Here is an 18892-nt window from a genome sequence, read left to right as displayed (position 1 = left end):
GCCCTCTTGGACCTGGGGCTATAGCCCCCCCAAGCCCCTAGCTTAATCCGGCCCTGTATCTGAATCAGATTTTTCACACTGATTCATCGCCATTTGCCTCAATTGAGAGTAGGGGAAATTTTTTATAATTATCAGGGTCACAAGTTTTATAAGAAAATAATTTTATGTATTTTGTATCTAGATACTTCCTAACCTGTACGATACTTAACGTTCTATTCTCTGAACCACCTTGTATATGTTATAGCAGACCCGAATTTTATAATAGAGTGATGATAGAGATCGAACCTCCCAACGAGAAAATCAGCTATTTCCTTGTATTCAAAAAATTATTTGTACTGGAAAATTTCTTGTAGCCAATGATCTTACACTTATATATTCTTGAAATGTATCATTTTCTCAACATTAAAAAAATTTTTAAGCAGTTTAAGCAGAGTTATAGATACTTATATACTTTCCATTTTGCTCAGTCACTTTCTGCTATCTTTCTCTCAGCTACATGATTCCGCGTTCATAAAATTTCTGATCCTTATCAGTAAAAAATTGAACCAGGTGCGATTTAAAGTCATCGTCATTTCTGAAAGTTTGACAATTGCAAGAATGCTGCAAACTTCGAAATAAATGGTGATTAGATGATACCAGATCAGAGCTGTATGAGAGATGTGGCATCACTTCCCAGTCGGGCTCCAATAGTTTCCCACGAGTTGCCAAAGTTGCGTGAGGCCTTGCATTATCATGGTGTAACACTTCACCTTTCCGATTTGACAATTCTGAAAGTGTTTATTTGATTGCTTCTTCATCCAGTTCAATTAATTGTTAACAGTAAAAATCTGAATTGATCGTTTGTTTCCTTGGAAGCAGCTCAAAAAACACAACGCCTTTATAAACTGACGGCATGAACCTTTTTGTTGTTTTTTAGCTTTCGATGCGGTTTGTGCTGTTTAATCGTGTTTGCTCCATTTCTGAACTATGTTGCTATGGAGGACCGATATTTCACCACCAGTGATGATTATTTTCAAGAAACGTTCGGTTTCATTTCGTTTAATGCATATCGCAAATGTTGATTCTTTGTGTTAAATGAATTTCTTTCAATTCGTGAGTTTCTTAACTATCCCAAGACAATTTCAATTGTTGTTAGCAATACATGTATCCTCTTCGCAATCTCTTAAACAGTTATATGACGATCCTCTTCAATTATGACTTTGATTTGGTCATCAACTTCAGTAGGCCGACCACAACGTTGCTCATCTTTTAAGGAAAAATCTCCAGAATGGAATAATAGCTTCAATAAAAATCAAGCACTACTTGCCTCTAAAAAGTTACGTCCAGTATCACGTGACAAACGGCAAGGTACATAGAAAAACTTACCCAGCAACGTAGTATTTATTTAACGTTATTTTCATCACAGACTGAAATAATGGTAAATTTTGAAAATTAAAATGATTTTCGAAATTCATTTTGACTGAGAAATCGATAGACTTTTGGATTTTTTCTTATATCAAAAATTCAGCCTTTTTGTTTATAATTTGTACTTGTTGCCTTCAGCAACTAGGCTATTAAACTGTTTTACAAATAACTTTGAAATGGTTTGAAATGAAACTACACCTTCAACAATAAATTTTATTGCAATTAACCTCTTACAGAAAAAGGATAATCATCTATATACATATACTTACATAAAATAGTATCAATTTCAAGAAAAGCATGGTGGATTACAATAGTTGTAAAAAAAATAATTGCTGGACGAAAAAATGTTATAAATTTCAAATACTCTACAAGGAATGATTTATTAATAGTCATACATATACCAAACAGTTTTATAATATTGATATTGACCATCTGTAAATATTTACCTAAGTGACGGTTAATTTTTTGAATACTATTTAAAAAAAACAGAAAATAAAACACTTAATCGGCGAATTTTCTGTTAACATTACGACCGAACAAAGCTGTACGAATTTGAGGTATCAATTGTTGAGAAATAAGTTCCAAACGAGCTTCAAGAGTATTGTTGATTCTAATCTTATTCTTTAAAGCGTAGAGTTCAATTCCACCAGTAATTTCTTGTGAAAGATGGGACTCGTCATCAATTTTTATATTAATATCTTTACCGGTAATGTCCTTGTACTTGGTGACAATGGTGGGAAGGATAGATTTCACCAATTCTCTGTCTTGAGGACGTACCCTGACTGTAACCTCCTTTTCGAATAACTGAAACGAAATATTCGTTTTAAAAAATATGTTTATTACAAACTAATGTCTTTGTACAACATGAACAATGACCTAATGTTCGATTATAACATAAACCCTCTTTCATTAGGTGCAAATTTATATTTTACTTAAATATAAAAACTTAACGGATGTAGTAAGATGGGCAAAGAGCCGCAGAAGAGAAAGGAGAGAACATGTTGACAGAATGCCAAATGAACGGTTAGCAAAAATTGCAAAGGAAAAGAAACCAGACACAACTCGACCTCCTGGACGACCACTTATAAGGTCAGCATCCCAACTACTCCTGGCAAACCCTTGATGAAAATACAGTCCTAACGTAAGAAGAAGATAAAAACTTAAGGCCAATCGATAAACTTTACTTTCCCTTACGTATATTAAGCTGCTGGGACCATTTTGGAGTGCACGTTCTAAACCTGGCTAATAATTTGTTACTGATAATTGATTTTATTGCTCCAAACGCTCCCAAGAAAATGCGTGGCCCCCTGCCGTGATATTAAGGCAACCAAGTGCAAGAGCTCGGTAACGATCGTAGCTGGTGATACGAGACTGGTGGAATATTTTTCACGGGAATACTCCCCAGTCAGTTAATTTGATTAACACTATTTTTGGGTTATTTGCAGTATTAAGTTACTGTAGCCATCTGCGATATCTCGGTAGCGAGAAGAGCCAGCGACATGAACTAAGCGGCGTATTTTCTTGCTATTATGTCACTTCCGGGCGGCTTTATCGAAAAATTTCAAAACACTTCTACAAGTCAAAATCATCATCACGACTACTTGCAGTTATCAGCTACAGTGCGATGTCTCTGATGAGCTAGCGACATGAACCAGGCGCGATATATTTTGTTGCTTTACGACAGCCACTGTACGAGATCTCGACGGCGGAAATAGTTATTAGGCAGGCTTGGCGGCATATTTTGCTTTCTAATTTATTGCTTCAAGACGGTCTAATATGGAACATTCCGGAACTTTCACAGCCAATCAAAATTACTCTGGTTACCGCGATTAAGCTTTATCTCTAGACTAGAATTAGTTGTTCCTCGGCATATTTTATTGTTATACAGTTACTATAAAATAGCTTTATCAAGATATTCTAAAAACCACCCCTATTCTCAAACTCACACTCCTCATTTTACAAAACAACAAAATATGCCGCCTTATTCTTGTTGCCATTTCATTGCGCTTCCGAGATATCACAGTTATCTACAGTAATTTAATTCTGCAAGTCGAGTTGAGTTTTGGAATTTTCGATAAAGCCTCCTCAAAGCAACAAAATATGCCGCTTAGTTCGTGACGCTAGCATCTCTCGTTAACGAAATATGTAGCCAGTTGATTTCTCGGGAGCCATTGGAGCAACAAAATCAATTATCAAGTAAAAAATTAATAACAAAATAGAAACAAATTATGAATCGTGTCCGGAACGTGCCCTCCAAAATAGCCTCACAGCTTAGTATACGTATTTCCGTTTGCCGCTGCTAAAAAATTAAAAACAAAGAAAATAAGACCATTCATAGTTGCCGTTGGTGACTTTCAACATAAACCAATTTTATCTTTTCCCTTCGGTCGTTTGTAGATAGTGGTGTTAGCGTTATTTCTCTTTTTGTTTGTTTATAGTGGTCTTTTTGCTTTGCTTGTTTTCTCTTCGTTATTTTCCATAGTATCGTCCATAAATACCGGATTATAAACAAAAACACAGAAATATCACGTAAGTCAAAGGCAGTTCACACATCAAAATGAATAACAAATTTTTAAGTTAACGGCAGCCAAGCCAAGTTTATGAATAGGGCGTAGAATTTGCTACGAACGTCAAACGGTAAACGTCAACGGCAAAACGGAGTCAAGATTCGACCTTTATACTTTTAGTATATTTACATAAAACCAAAAAAAAACCAATAGGAGGAATAAAATCGCCAATAACCATCATCAAAGTAAAAAAGATGACACTTAACTAAGATTAACTTTTAGCCTGTAAAATTTTTAAATGCAACAAAACCAAATTTACAACTTTTATATTAATACAAATATATTTACAAATAAATAAATTCACTCGTTGTTATTATTATCAATGACTGATTTCAAGTATAGAAAATGATCGATGACATTTTGAACACCTAGGATACCATTAATTGCGTAGTTAGTTATATGTTTTTAATTCTAAAATTTGTTACTTGATTTATTTAATGAGTTGTTCTCATTTACATTTGGATAACGCAATTCTAAAGGCAATTTTACGATTATTATAAGCCATACAAGCTATAACGGCTGAAAAGGTTTGCTAGTGCTGGAGTGCAAGAGTCATACAGAATCTGGTTAGTGATGGCTGCAAGATCCAGCTCGTTTGGGTGCCTGGTCATTCGGGAAACAAAGGCAATGACGAATCGGACTCACTCGCCAGACTCACCACCAATGGGTCCAGTACCTATCCTTGGTGTGGCCAAAAGCGTTGCTATTGCATCTCTAAACGGTCTACTCGCAAGGCGGGCTCAGTAAAGATGGATAGAGACACCTCGTATGAGACAACTGCTCTAATGAAATAGGCGCGAAATCCGACTAGTGCCCGTCTGGACACTGCCATCTAAGACGCCATCTCCACACTGGGCATCACAAACATCCAGAGGGCCGTTGGTGCATAGAGGAGGACGAAACCGCAGACCACATTATCTGGGAGTGCCCTGCACTCACTCGAGCGCGGTTTAAACACCTGGGCAAACTACACAACTTGCCTAATGACATCAAAGGGTTCAATTCGAAGCGCCTGATTAGCTTCTCAAAGGACATCGGCCTCTGGTAACTTCTAGTGGGGCGCGACGGGCATATCTGAAGGCATACGTGCTCAACAGCTCCATGGTCGTCCACAACTTTGAACTATGAACGATTATTATCAGTATAGTTTAAACTACTGCAGGTTTGCCAATGTAAGAACTTTCCATCCAGAATAAATTTTTAATTTCCGTTTGAGCCAACCCGCCTAATAGGCGTTTTGAGAAAAATTCTCCCCGTTTACACATAAGATATATCGGGACAGAAAAAAGATACCGACATGCGGTTATTGTTATTTTAATGTTAATTCAAAACCATGAATCTGCAAAATTGTTTGACCTAAGAGCACCATAAGTCTTAAAATGACCTAATTTAGCCATGCCAAACTCATGAATGTTATTACGCGCCAATTCTCCACAAGGTCAAGTCATTTATTCATGAAAAAAATCAGTTCTCCGTCGAATTTCACCACGGACTTCCCACAAACGGACAATTGCGCGTTTATGGTGTATTTGCGTTATCAAGAACTATATTTAATTCATCTAAATGTACTACACTCGCTTGTTTGACGTTGCGAACAGTATCAGTTTTGTTATTATCTTTTTTGATGAGCTTAACATATAATCCTGAATGTAACACTTTCGTGCTTTTGGAATTGCAGACTATTTGATAAATATATGTGAATATTGCGTCTTCGGGTTTTTTATGGCAACCCTCAATAAAACTGATTGTTTTATTCATACATCATTGCACAAACGAACTTCCAATGGGGTAGTTGAGAACGTAGACCTTCTAACAAGCTTAGCAATAATGATGACCAGTTGATTAGGGAGCATATCTTCATAAAATCGATTCATTTTTTTGGGGATATCTTAAAATCTTGGTATATGCAGCTCCGGGAAACACAAGAAACGAAATGATCGATAGAATAAACTATAAAGTGTCCTACGTATAAAATCTTGAGTAGCTTTGTCAACTGATTTCAGTTTTTCTTTATTTATTTACTCTAGTTAATTCAGCAATTCTTATTATGATTGCATTATCAGATTGCTGAATATTTTACTTTTTCGAACATTCGAATATATTTAAAATAACTTGCTTTGTGTGTATATCTAAATTTATGAATTAAATAAATCTCACCAAGCCACGCCACTGCTCATCGCAGACTGTCTAGCAGGAATATTTAAAAAAAATTGTGTACATACGCCTTCCGACAGCTTCGTCCAATAGAAATGCATTTATGTTTACGATTCGATATTTTCATTGGTAAACAGTGGAGATGATGAGTCCACGTGGACTGATGGTTTGTTAGATGTTTACCGAATTTTATACGGGGAGTAAACATTATTTTTCATTTCTTAATTTTGTATGAGTGCCGTGCGTATTTACAAAACATTGATTGTTCCTGTATTCTGCTATTGTTATTGGAAGAAATATACTTTTTTGTTAAAAAATCGATTGAAAAATTTATTTTTGCTATCTTTAGATTGTACAGGTTGTCCCTGTAAAAGTTACGGATTGTTAACCATTGGCCTGAGCCGCCCCTGGCCTTCAGATAGTAGTGTAGAATTATTTATTTCCTCAAACATCATACATTAAAAATTCATAATGTTGGAATGTATAATTTAGAGAATATGCATAAATATAAGTTCTGATTTCGAAACGAAATTGTTTTATGTCACATTATTTTCAAATTTCAAAATAATATATACATAGACGACACTGTGATATAGTAGATATGCTTTAAAAATCTAAGAAAATATTTGTATCGTGAATTTGAGTGAATATCCATTATTTAGGAGGTCTCCAATCTATTCTCCAACTGATTTATCATCCATTTTAATGTACATTATTTTAGCAACATTTAACATACACCACAATATCTAATTATCTATGATATGAAATTAGATCCTATTTTCAGCTACTAATTATAATACCCAACAAATGAATACATCACTTTGATCCCAGCAAGCCTAACATAACAACTAAATCTAATTGAATTTGTAAAATTCAGCATTTGTAATGGCCCACAAAAAAATTAAACATTATATCAAACTCGATTTTAATGAAATTACCAAATTCTTGCCATTAAACCCTTTCACTGCTCAAGAAATAACACATTCTAGACCATCTTTCAAGAAATATTAAATCTAAAAGTTAGAGGAAATTCTAGCTAAAAGCGTTGACAATGACCAAGAATAGGAATGGCTTTCTTCAGACACGGAACAAATTTGCGAAATCAACATGAAAGTGTTACATATATACATACTTTGGATATACAGTGTGTCTACTTAAGTTGGAACCATATGGAAAACTTTTTTATTAGTGGTTTTATGAAAAAAATTTATTGTTGATAAAAAGTTCTGTATGGTCCAAAAGTTAAAATGCAACCATCAGATATCAATTTTTTAAAGCAATATACGAGGTTTGTCCAAAAATTTGAATTTTGTGCAAGACTAAAGTATCTTTATTTTTTACAATTCAAAAAAACGTTATAAAGTAAAGTTGTTTTGAATTAAAAGTTATATTCAAATATGCAATTACAGCCATTTATTATGAAAATTCAGGTTTTGTAATTATTTACTAATCATTCCGTAAAATTATTCTGGCGGGATAAAAATTATCTAGGATGCCCTGACATGAAGTATGTGAAAGTGAATGTCAGAGTGAGTTGATGTTTATAACATCACAATAAAAATCGCAAATTTACTATACCGTGAAGAAAAAGCCGTGAGCAGCAGAGCTCCATCACGAAAATCGAATTTTTCGTCGAATGAAGAATTTAACTAATACACAAACAAATCTTTCCATAAAATGAATTTCTTGGAAATGATATCAATTCTCAATCTTATTTCTTTATATGGAAAATTTGCTATTCCTCAATAACTTTTCATTTCACAAGTTAACTTTCTCTCTCTCGAATGAAAATTTATAATTTCAATAGACCCGGTGGTCTCGAACCCTCTTGTTCAATTCCAATTGACAAGAAAGAAAAAATTGTCATAATGACAAGAAATTTCGAAAATGGGAAGTAAAAAGAATCACCCTAGCAACGATCATACTCGTATTATTCATTAAATAGGAGGCGTTCCAGTTCAACAATTACAACGATCAAAATGATTTCGGGCGTTTTGTGCTAGAAGAACTGAAGAAGAAAACTTTGAACTTGAGAAAGACAATTCTTCAACATCACCCCTACTTGCATGCGAAGTTCGAACTCTCTAGTTAAACTTTTTCTGGCCAAAAAATAAGAAAATATAACAAAAATGACCATAAAATGGAGAGGGGTGGAGATGGAAAGTTTCGACCTTAGGCAGGAAATCATCTCGCAACTAATTGAACCTACATGTGAAATTTCATTTTTCAGTCGCTTTTCGTTTGACCTGCGGAGTTGAGCAAGGTCAAAAACCACTTTTTTTGCACTGCGACCCCTCGAAATATTCATTTGTTTTCAACCAAACTCTAATAACATCAATCCGCCGCCAAAAAAGCCATGTATGCTAATTTTGAACCAAATCGGACCCATAGCAATTGCTCGAGAGACGAAAATAATAATTGTAGCTTAAACAGATATATAGATATATATATATAAACTACAGACATTCGAAAAACCATCATAATCGTGTTCAGGAGGTCTCAAAACATGGAAAAAATGATGTGCCTCCTATTTTTCTTCTGGTCATGCCTACCGTAATAGTCTAATTTTTCTTTGAAAAATTCGACTAAAAATAGAACTTATGTTAATTGTTTGCATAGAAAAATTAGGCATTCAACAGTTACAAAAATTTTAAATAAATTTAAGGCTAGTAGGAGGTATAGAAAATAAACTTAAGAATATACGGCGAAAACGGGTTGCGAATGAAAACACCGAATTTGAAGTGATGCTTTCTGTCGTGGAAGACCCAAAAATGTCATTAAGAAAAAGGGCCTCTGCAATACAAACTACTTCAGTAAGTAAAGATACAGTGGCAAATATGTTGAGAGGTAATAAATATCATGCATACAAACCGCAATTTATACAGACGTTACTACCAAGGGATTACGATATTCGTTTTAAATTCTGCGCTCTGATCCAAGGAAAGTTGGATGAAGACCCGTTTTTTACAAGAACTATAATATTTTCCGATGAGGCAACATTTTCTTAAAACTGAACCGTCTTATCAAAAAATTGTCGCTGGTGGTCTAACAGTAATCTAATCTTTGTAATAAAAACTCGGAGCCAATATGACATAATAATTGGAACTTTTATTAATAGAACAAGGAAAGACAATTTTGAGGAGTCAAAAAATGTTAAAATCCGTTCAGTCAAACCGGAGTAATTTATGTTTAAAGGAAAATGCTTAAAATTTACACATTTCTTAGGATATCGACATGCGGTTTTCGCTATTCTGTAGCTAATTTGGTCTACTTCTATATTCCTTAATTAAAACTGCATATTTCCATTTAACATTTTTCAAGGAAAGCTAGATTTTGAAAAATTAATAAATAGCGTATACGTTACTCATTCGGTTGTTTCGAAATTGGATTTACAGGCGTTTTTTCATAATAAAGTTCCCGCTTCCCCCCACCTCTTATTTGAAGAGATAGACTAAAACTTGTAAAATCAAATATACGCTGAATTTCTTGAAGAATACGATAATCATAGTTTAAATGCATCTTGATTAGGCAAAATTTGTAAATTATTTATTTTATAATTTTTGGTATTTAATTACGCCCTCTAACGGTGGACCTACAACTCTGTAAATAATTTCCAGGTTTTTCTCGAGGTCACTTTTGTTATAATTTTTTTTCCCGAAGCTGTACTATAAACGGTTCCCGAGATATGGCCGAGAGCCATTCTTATTGGGACACCCGGTACAAAAATAAATTAGTTGAACCTTTTTTTTCGATATTCCTTAAATGCCGCACAATACCTTCAACTATTAGAAAATCAAGTAAGTGATTTCCAACAAGACGGTGCTTCCATCCATAGTACTTTATTAGCGAGGACCATTTAATGATGTAGACCATTTGGAGGATTATTTCTGAAGAATGCCAAAAAATTACTCCAAATATGATACGGAAAGTAATACAAGAGTTTGACAAAAGAACAATTAAATGTTTACAAGGTGGATATGTCGAAGCTGTAAAACATTGAATTAAAATTTAATTATGTTTCTGTTTAATAAATATTCTTTGTATGGATTAATCAAATTCTTCAATAAATAATTATTATGCATTCATTACGTATGTAAATTGCAAGTTTGTTCAAAAACAGTAATAAATAGAAAGGTTATCATATTTTTAACAGGTAAGAGAGATAAATTGTATCTAGCCCGAATAATTAATACGGAATGATTAATTAATCATCACAAAACCTGAATTTTCATACTAAATGGCTGTAATTGCATATTTGAATATAACTTTTAGTTCAAAAAAACTTTATAACATTTTTCTGAGTTGTGAAAAATAAAGATACTTTACTCTTGCACAAAATTCAAATTTTTTGACAAACCTCGTATATTGCTCAAAAAAATTGATATCTGATGGTTGCATTTTAACTTTTGGACCATACAGAACTTTTGAACAAGAATAAATTTTTTTCATAAAACCACTAATAAAAAAGTTTTCCATATGGTTCCAACTTAAATGAAACACTGTATATACGAGGCATATTTTTTAAGTAAGTACCGTTTTGCGATTCCGCCGCCGCAACCCCAAGGTCGGCGTTCCGCACATGCGAGCTGGTTACCTACATCTCTTGTCTACGCACTGACGCCATTACAGTCTGATTCTTCTCTTCATTGTGTACATTGTTTACTGAGTGTTTAAGATGCCTCCGACAATCGTGAGTCCCGCCGATTATGAAGTACGGGCTGTTATACGATTTCTTAGTGCTAAAGACATAAAACCGATCGATATTCATCGTGAGATCTGTGAAGAAGAAGAAACAATAATCCATGGAATGACGACATTCATCATCACCCAAAAAAGTGAAGTTTAAGCAAACGATTTCTGCCCGGAAAATCATGTGCACAGTTTTTTTGGACAGAAAAGAAGTATTGCTAGTGGAGTTTCGGCCTCGTAATGAGACAATCAATGCAGCGTCTTACTATGAGACGTGGCAAGTTGACTAAGGGTATCGTTTTGCTGCATGACAATGCCCGTCCACATGTGGCTAATCGGACCAAAGATCTCATCAAATCTTTCCAATGGGAAACTCTAGATCATCCTCCCTACAGCCCTGATCTAGCGCCCAGCGACTACCATTTGTTCCTGCACTTGAAGAAACACCTGCGCGGTCAGCGGCTTCAAGACGATAACGAAGTCAAAACAGTTGTGATACAGTGGTTAACAAGTCAGGCGGCAGAATTTTATGAGGAGGATATTCAAAAACTGGTGCCACGTTATGACAAGTGCCTCAATATTCACGGAAATTATGTAGAAAAGTAGATTAAGGTACAAGCTTTTATGTAAAAATAAAATTATTGCGATATCTTTGCACTTCTTTTTTTAATCCCAAAACGGGAAAATATGTCTCGTATATTGAATATAAGCCAACAAAACCTATTGTTATACAAGTCCCTACTTATTTAATGCTCCCCACAAAATGAAAACCAATGCTTGTGGAACTGTTAAAACGACTCTTAAAAAAATGCCAAAAATTACTACCAAACTGTCAAGTGGTGAGTGAGGGCCGATTCTGCAAAGATAACTGCGATGTAAATATGTCACCCTCTAGGCATAATCCAGATGTGATGTAGGCATAATCCAGATGTGAAGTCTGTTGGCAACAATCGAGAAAACATGCTTCTTTCATCAGCCGAGAGTAACCGCAAAAGCAATGCACAGTTAAAGGGTTAAAATGACATCAGATTTTTTAAATTTAATTTGTATTTCTAGTTGTTTTTTTCTAGTTTTGTAGTATAAATGAATTCAATATCTATATTGAAGCCAATAAAATTGTAGTTGAATAATTACAAAGCTGCATTTCAACAATTATCACAAACTATAATTTACTTACCTGATATAACCCCTGCAGTATGAGATTCTCAAGAATGTCAGTGTATTTGGTCTATAAAGATTAGTACAACATGCAATTTAATTCTATATGCACCAAAAAGCAAGCCTTAAATACTAACAAAAACAAAAAAAATATTTGGTTATATGTAATTGAATATCTATAGTTTCCAATACTGAGGGTACCGTTCTTGTGGTCACCAGATAGCGCCACCAGCGATTGAAGCAAAATGTTTTATTATTAGTCCAGTCAATATAGGCTTTTGACCTTTTTCTTTTCGTGTGCATCAGAAAATGTGCACAATTGAGTAATTCTCATGAAATCTTGGATGTTTTTTTTCGAAAGAACATCATCAAGGCTAAAAATTGGTGAAAACTTTGGGATTGTACGGGCATTTGTGAGGAATAAAAAATATATGGGTGAATATACGTTATTTGAATTCCATTGGTCCAAAGACGAATTTTATATAAAACTTATTATATTATAGTTTCTCTATGCTCAAACAATAATAAATATGGCATTTTACCTGGCCCACATAGTCTATTCATAATTGTTCAATTTATGACATTAATTGTTTAAAATAGCTATAACTGTATACTTCACCGGCCTCCCAATTTATGAATTATAATGATTTTAAATGCCAGATACTTTAAATACGTTTGCAATTATGTAATTTTTTAATATGATCATACACTTTTATAGACATCGAAACATATTTTATCGAAATAAAGTGTAAAAATATTTATTAATATTAAAAAAATAACTTATTTTAATGTCATGTTAAGTACAATTTTTGTATTTTATCGTTACGAAATTGTTTATTTACACAATGCAATGTTTATTGTGCGTAGATATCATATTTTTGTAGGTTATGTACGATTTTGTCACTTCTCTGGCATATAAAGAAAGGCAGCAATATAAGAAGAGAAAAGAAAAGGGACAAATTAAGACCATACATGATATGACTGAAAGGGATCAATGAGAAATCAGGAAAATATGGCGAGAAAAGTCTAGAAAGCATAGAAGTCGCGTTACAATCAACTAGAAACTATCCGGTAACACCACCTGAGTCTGATGATGAATACCAACCTCCACCTCCACAAAACAATATCGCTCTGGCTGCTAAAAGGCGATAAGAAATTAAGCAGAAAATACAAAATAAATTTATAAAAAGACAAAAATGTGAAATTAAAGAGTTATGTCAAAAAGAACGTGACTATAAAAAGAAACTACGGCGCATCCAAAAACAGGATATGACGCCAAACTCAAAAATGACCCATCGTTCAGAGAGTAATAGTAAAGAGAATGGAGAAGAGGTAAAAAAGAAACGATCATTCAGTGGGGTGATCCAAAATCAAGAAAATATGAATTTAACAACGATTGGTAGTGAAAGGAAGATATTCAAAAAAGTATTAAGTGGTAAAATAGTCAAGAAATATAAAGTATTGAACCAAATGAATATGGAACCTATAAGACTTTCATCTACAGGAAATAGAAGTATGTTAAATATAACATGGAGAAAACACAAGAAACAATAAAACGAAATCGAGGTTAGAGAAAATAGTGGCAGAGTTTGTAGGAGAAGGTTGCAATAGCAGATTATGCACATGTAAAAAAATTAACATTACAAAAAGTAAAGTAAAAAACAGAAGAGACAGGACACTATGAAAAATATACACGCAAGTTTATAAAAACAAAAAAATATAAAGTTAAATTATATACTGTTTCGCCGCTTACGACCATTTTGGGTTGTAATTCCAAACATCCACCAAAGAGACACATGTATAACTCATGCAACCATGGAGCTAGCTAATCTTGGCTTCCCTCAAACAAGCAAAAATCGTGGGTATTCCAAGCTATCAGACACTGTTTAATTTTTATGTTGCGACCAATACAATGAAAAATGTCTTGACTGCAAAAGACGTTCTTTATATTATAATGAGTTCGAAACTTCTGTTCTGGTGAAATAGTTTTGGACAGTTAGTAGTACAGTTGCCTGTTCGCAATGGCGAATTGACTTTGATAGAGTTTGATAGAAAGATTATGTTGCGAGATTTTTTTAGGTTATGAATTGTTTTGTCATGACCTCACCATCTCCTCATTTTGGATTATGAGGTGAGACTAGATCAACTCGGTTTTAGTACATTTTTTAGAGAAACGTTTTAATTACCATTTTGTTTTATTTCATAATTTGTAAGTTAATATAAACTAGTCGAAATTTATATATATATATATATATATATATATATATTCATATATTTAAATCGTCAAACTTCACATATTCTGGGGTCTACCAAATTTTTCACTTCTAGTAAGATAAATAGTACAAATTTCAGAGCAAACTGAGATGAATTAATTTAAATATTTTTCATTAATTTATTGATAGATAATTTCGAGATTTTATGAGAATTATCCAATTATGTATTTTTAGATGAGGAGTTCGATTCTGAGCTATGTGCTTCGAAATTTTGTTTTTTTGTCCACATCAGAAATTTTATCGTAATTGAACAATAAAATTAAATTTTATCTAAAATGCCAAATATTTTTGCTTATGTCATTCAAAAGTTGAATCTTACCAAATCGATTGAGCGAAAATTATTAATTTCGTTCTCAAGATATTGGTTGTGGAAAATAAATTTATTTTCATCAAAAATATTAGGCGCCAATACACAAAAATTTGAAGTTTTAGAAAAGTGAATTCACTATTTAGCTAAAACTCGCGGAAAAAAGATAATAAAAAACCAAAAACAACTGTTCGTGAGGACGTATTTCAGCATCAATTGTTGAGCTTGCAAGAAAATGCAATAATTTAATTTTTTTTGTTTCGAGCAAAATTATAGGCATAGAAAAAATTAAAATCGGCCATAGCGAAAAAAAATTTCAAATTTCATCGATTTCACTTGATTATATTAATTATTGACATGTTCTTTACCATCTCTCCAAATAATAACATAATTTAGCTTACACAAGGAAAGTTATTTGTGATTGAAATTTCCTTTCGCCTTTTAAGCTTGCAAAGTGAAATTTCAAATCACTAAATGCCAAATCAGTATGTTACATAAAAAAATTTCCGTGATCCATGGTCTTTGCAGAACCTATACAAATCGCGAGAAATTTAAAGATAATTTTATCAACCCTTTCTTTGGCCATTGAAAATATTAACTTACAAAAAAAGACGTTTTTAAAGAAAAAGGATCTGGCAACTACAATTTTCAATATTTTCGGGTAAAAAGTTACCCTGTGTAAATTCATTCTATTATTAACATCCCTCTAAAATTTTATTTACGTATAACAACCCTAAGAGCATCAGTTGTTTGTTTTGCTGGTAGCATACCCATTCTTGATTTGTGCGTAAAAATTTTTTAAAGATTTGAACCTTTCATTATTTCTAAAAAGATTGAATAGATATTCAATCAGGCGAAGAGAATAAACCATATATTATTGTCGATAAAAATGATGAAAAAATCAAAATCTTATGTGGGCTCAAACAATGAAAATTACTTGGACGCCACTTGGTGGCACAGTTTCGGAGTTCATTATCGATTTCCCCGTTAATTTGCGTTTTTTTGACGAAAATGACCATTTTCCCCTAATTAAGGTACTTTATTGAGGTTTCATTTGAAAAAATAGCTAAATTTACTGGACTACTGCTTAAATAAACAGAGTTTCTTTCAATATTGTGCACTTCTGTTCTATGCATAAGTTTTAAAAAGACAAAACTCTTAGGGTCGGTATTATAAAGTCCGGTTGACCGAAGGTTGAGATTCAACCAAAGGGTGAGATTCAACCGTTGGTTGAAGCCGAATTTATGTAAATGTTAGCCAGTGGTAATGGATTGTTGAGTGTCGGTTGGTTCAACCGCAACGTTTAAAGTGTCAACGGAGATTTGAAGGTATTTTCTAACCTCAATTTTTGTTAACTTAGACTTGCTTTTTATGAACTTAGCTAATATATTATTTTAAATTAATTGAACCATTTGAAAGATGTCGTCATCGTCTTCTCCGAAATTTTACGAAACAGGCTACATTGGAAAGTTAGTACTAATGATGATTCAACTTTTTAAATTTATATAATACTGAAAGTACACGTGGAAACTTCAAACAAAACTATACTTCGACCTTTGACTGACACACTCTCCCCGGCAAATGTCACTTCTCTCGGATTTGATTGGTTATGAACTCTCAGTGCAGCCTACTCAAATTTTTCAGCACAAATCTCCAGTTTGCCAACGGATGCTTGCAAATGCGTTATAATAACGAATTGATGTTAACCATCGATGGAGTTTCGACCTGCGGTTGAATAACGTCCGGTCGAACAAAACTTTTGTAATACCGACCCTTCAAGCAATTATACCCTTCCAAATCATTCAGGTGTTAGTAAAAATAGACAGCAATGCCGAGACTACTGAAAATATGCAATTATATAAATATTCACACCACAGTAATTGTTTATTTAGTAAAAAAATGGATTGAAGTACCCAAAGGAATAGTAACAAAGACCTTACTCAATTCCAGCGCCTCTAGCAATTTCAAACTTATTTTTCTTGAATATTCCTTCATTCATTTATTGTGTCACAGTAGTCAATTGGGCTTTTGAATTTTTTTTATGTACTTCAAAACTTTATTACTAACAATATTGATATTTAATGAAAAAAACTTGAAAAAAAAATTTCATTTAATTGTAAGAAATGAAAATCCAGTGACTATAAACGCGGCATAATTATTCACCATAGTTGTGACGTCATAATGTTATAGCCACTGAACATAACAAAAAGAAGATCAATTTGTATGCAATCATAACTGAAATTATGGATAAATGTGTTGAAAATTTTGACAGGAGTTCAAAAGCAAAATGAAGTGTTATATATGCTTTATCCACTTATCAACAACTTCTAACAGAATGCAAAAGAAAGCCACAAACTACATTAAATGTCTTCTTGACAAAAAGACAGAAAATTGGATACAGTATAGACTGAATGATCTGACTGACTTCTAACATTTTTGGAACTTGGCTATTTTTTTGTAATTTCTACTTAGCTATCTTAGTTGATTTTAAATAAAGGAAGAAGAAAAGTCTATGTTTTGTTTTTGCAAGAGATTTGATGATTGTTTTCTTTTATGTTCTGTTATTTGAATTATTTATTTAATAAATTACTCGCTTTTTATTTCCCAAAACTCCTACTAAGTCCATCGTCAAAAAATATGGCTTAAGAACAGTTTTCTTCCTTAATTTGTAGGTTTTTATTCAAAATGTTGACAAATCAACCAACTACTTTTTTGTTTTCTGTCCTAAGTAACAATTAAAAATTTTATGAATTTTTTTCCCTTTCCTGTAAAAACATCTTGAAGTTTACACTCAAAGACGACGATATATAAAAAACAAAATAAAAAAGATATGAGAAAAACTATAATATAAGGAAAAAGTCTCGCCACAAATTGAGTAAAATTGACTTTGATTTTAATATTAAGTACGAACATGAAAATAAATATAAGAAGTGACTACTGAGCCATAATAAATGAACAAAACAATATTAGAAATATTTGAATAAAAATGTAACAGTTCAAATAACATGTTACAAACAGTAGTTCTTTCAAATTTAAACATAATAAAATCTTTAGTTCAAGTTAGACTAATACCAAAATTATATAAATATATATATTATATAGTATATTTTTTCTACTGATCTATCTCCACTATTCTACCAATACTTATATGACAAATGAGTTAATAATAAAAATCATACAATATAAGTGAAATTAAGCAAATTAAATTCTGATTAAACACAAAAATTGACACTTAACATTACTCTAAAACAGACAAATATGCTTCTAACCTGATATAATCCTTGCATGATAAGACTTTCTAAGATTTCTGTATATTTTGCTTGATCCCTTGTAACTTCACCCAGACGTTTACGAGCCTCCTCCAAAACACTACGGACATGATCTTCTCTCACTTTTAATACCTTCAATCTAGCCTGGTTCAACATGTTTGAAGATTGACTGAAATATAAATACTGACATTTTTGGGATTGAAAAATTAAAATTGGTACATGTGTACTTTAAAAGACTAGATAATTTAAACAAAAATTAAACATTTTTCATAGCAATTAATCAAAAAATAGCTAATATTAAAAAATATTGCATTAAACAAACATAAATTTATTAAACATCTTTGTTAATGTCGAAAAATTTAATGGAATTTAAAAGAATTAGAATATATTTAATAAAATTCTTAGGAAATTTTAAATAAGAAGACACATGACATAATATTAAAAGAAAATTGTCGATCATTAAATTCATAAATTATACCCATTGAGTAATTTATAAATCACATGACATGATTATAGTTCCAAATGTAATTTTGAATAAGAAAAACTCACATTTTCTTCTGTAGTTCAACTTGTTTTTCCTTTTTTTCATAGTACTCCATAATCTTGAGTCTTTGTTGCTGAACTAAACGGCCTTTTTCAATGTTGAACTCTTCTTCAGCCTTGGCATCAATTTCTTCAGCTTTTTCATTTGCCTCTTGCTCAATGAAAGCCATCATGTGCTTAATCTGTGTGAAAATAAAATAAATAATTTGTATCTCATTGCCATTATTGTGATCAATGAAAATTCAGAAGACATTGATAGAATCCAAAGATATGTACAAGAATTTTGCGTAGTTAAAAAAACTTATATCTACCTGCTTTTGAACGTCTGCATCGCTTAGAGCCATTTTGATGGTGTTTTTTTAGTAATTTTAAAATAATATACACACTAGTTAAACGACTACGCCCTTCAAGTTTTCTGATCAACCTGCTAAATTATAATGGGTGCACCAAATGGATCATATGATCTGTCATGGACATAGATTACACATGTCATAAGGTAGCCTTATGACGTGACACCTGTCAAATAAA

General features: G+C 32.6%; 1 protein-coding gene across 1 annotated transcript; it reads right to left on the bottom strand.

The window, feature by feature from the left end:
* Positions 1–1603: 1603 nt before the first annotated feature.
* Positions 1604–18878, bottom strand: LOC130897950 (V-type proton ATPase subunit E). Its single transcript, XM_057806941.1, has 4 exons — positions 18676–18878; positions 18371–18546; positions 17822–17990; positions 1604–2208 (listed from the first exon to the last, which is right to left on the bottom strand). Exons 1-4 carry the CDS (start codon positions 18706–18708, stop codon positions 1906–1908), a joined length of 681 nt encoding a protein of 226 aa, XP_057662924.1. The 5' UTR covers positions 18709–18878; the 3' UTR covers positions 1604–1905.
* Between the last annotated feature and the right edge of the window lie 14 nt (positions 18879–18892).

This window comes from Diorhabda carinulata, chromosome 9 (assembly GCF_026250575.1).
Source record: "Diorhabda carinulata isolate Delta chromosome 9, icDioCari1.1, whole genome shotgun sequence".
In the NCBI taxonomy this organism is placed as follows: Eukaryota; Metazoa; Arthropoda; class Insecta; order Coleoptera; family Chrysomelidae; genus Diorhabda; species Diorhabda carinulata.
This window is presented reverse-complemented; position numbering and strand designations above follow the sequence as displayed.

Bases quoted from the DNA above. Each gene is read 5' to 3' on its own strand.
- LOC130897950 (XM_057806941.1), bottom strand. From the start codon at position 18,708: ATGGCTCTAAGCGATGCAGACGTTCAAAAGCAG. The intron at 18,547-18,675 runs GTAGATATAAGT...ATTTTCACACAG, and splicing joins ATGCAGACGTTCAAAAGCAG to ATTAAGCACATGATGGCTTT. The intron at 17,991-18,370 runs GTGAGTTTTTCT...TTTATATTTCAG, and splicing joins GTTGAACTACAGAAGAAAAT to TCAATCTTCAAACATGTTGA.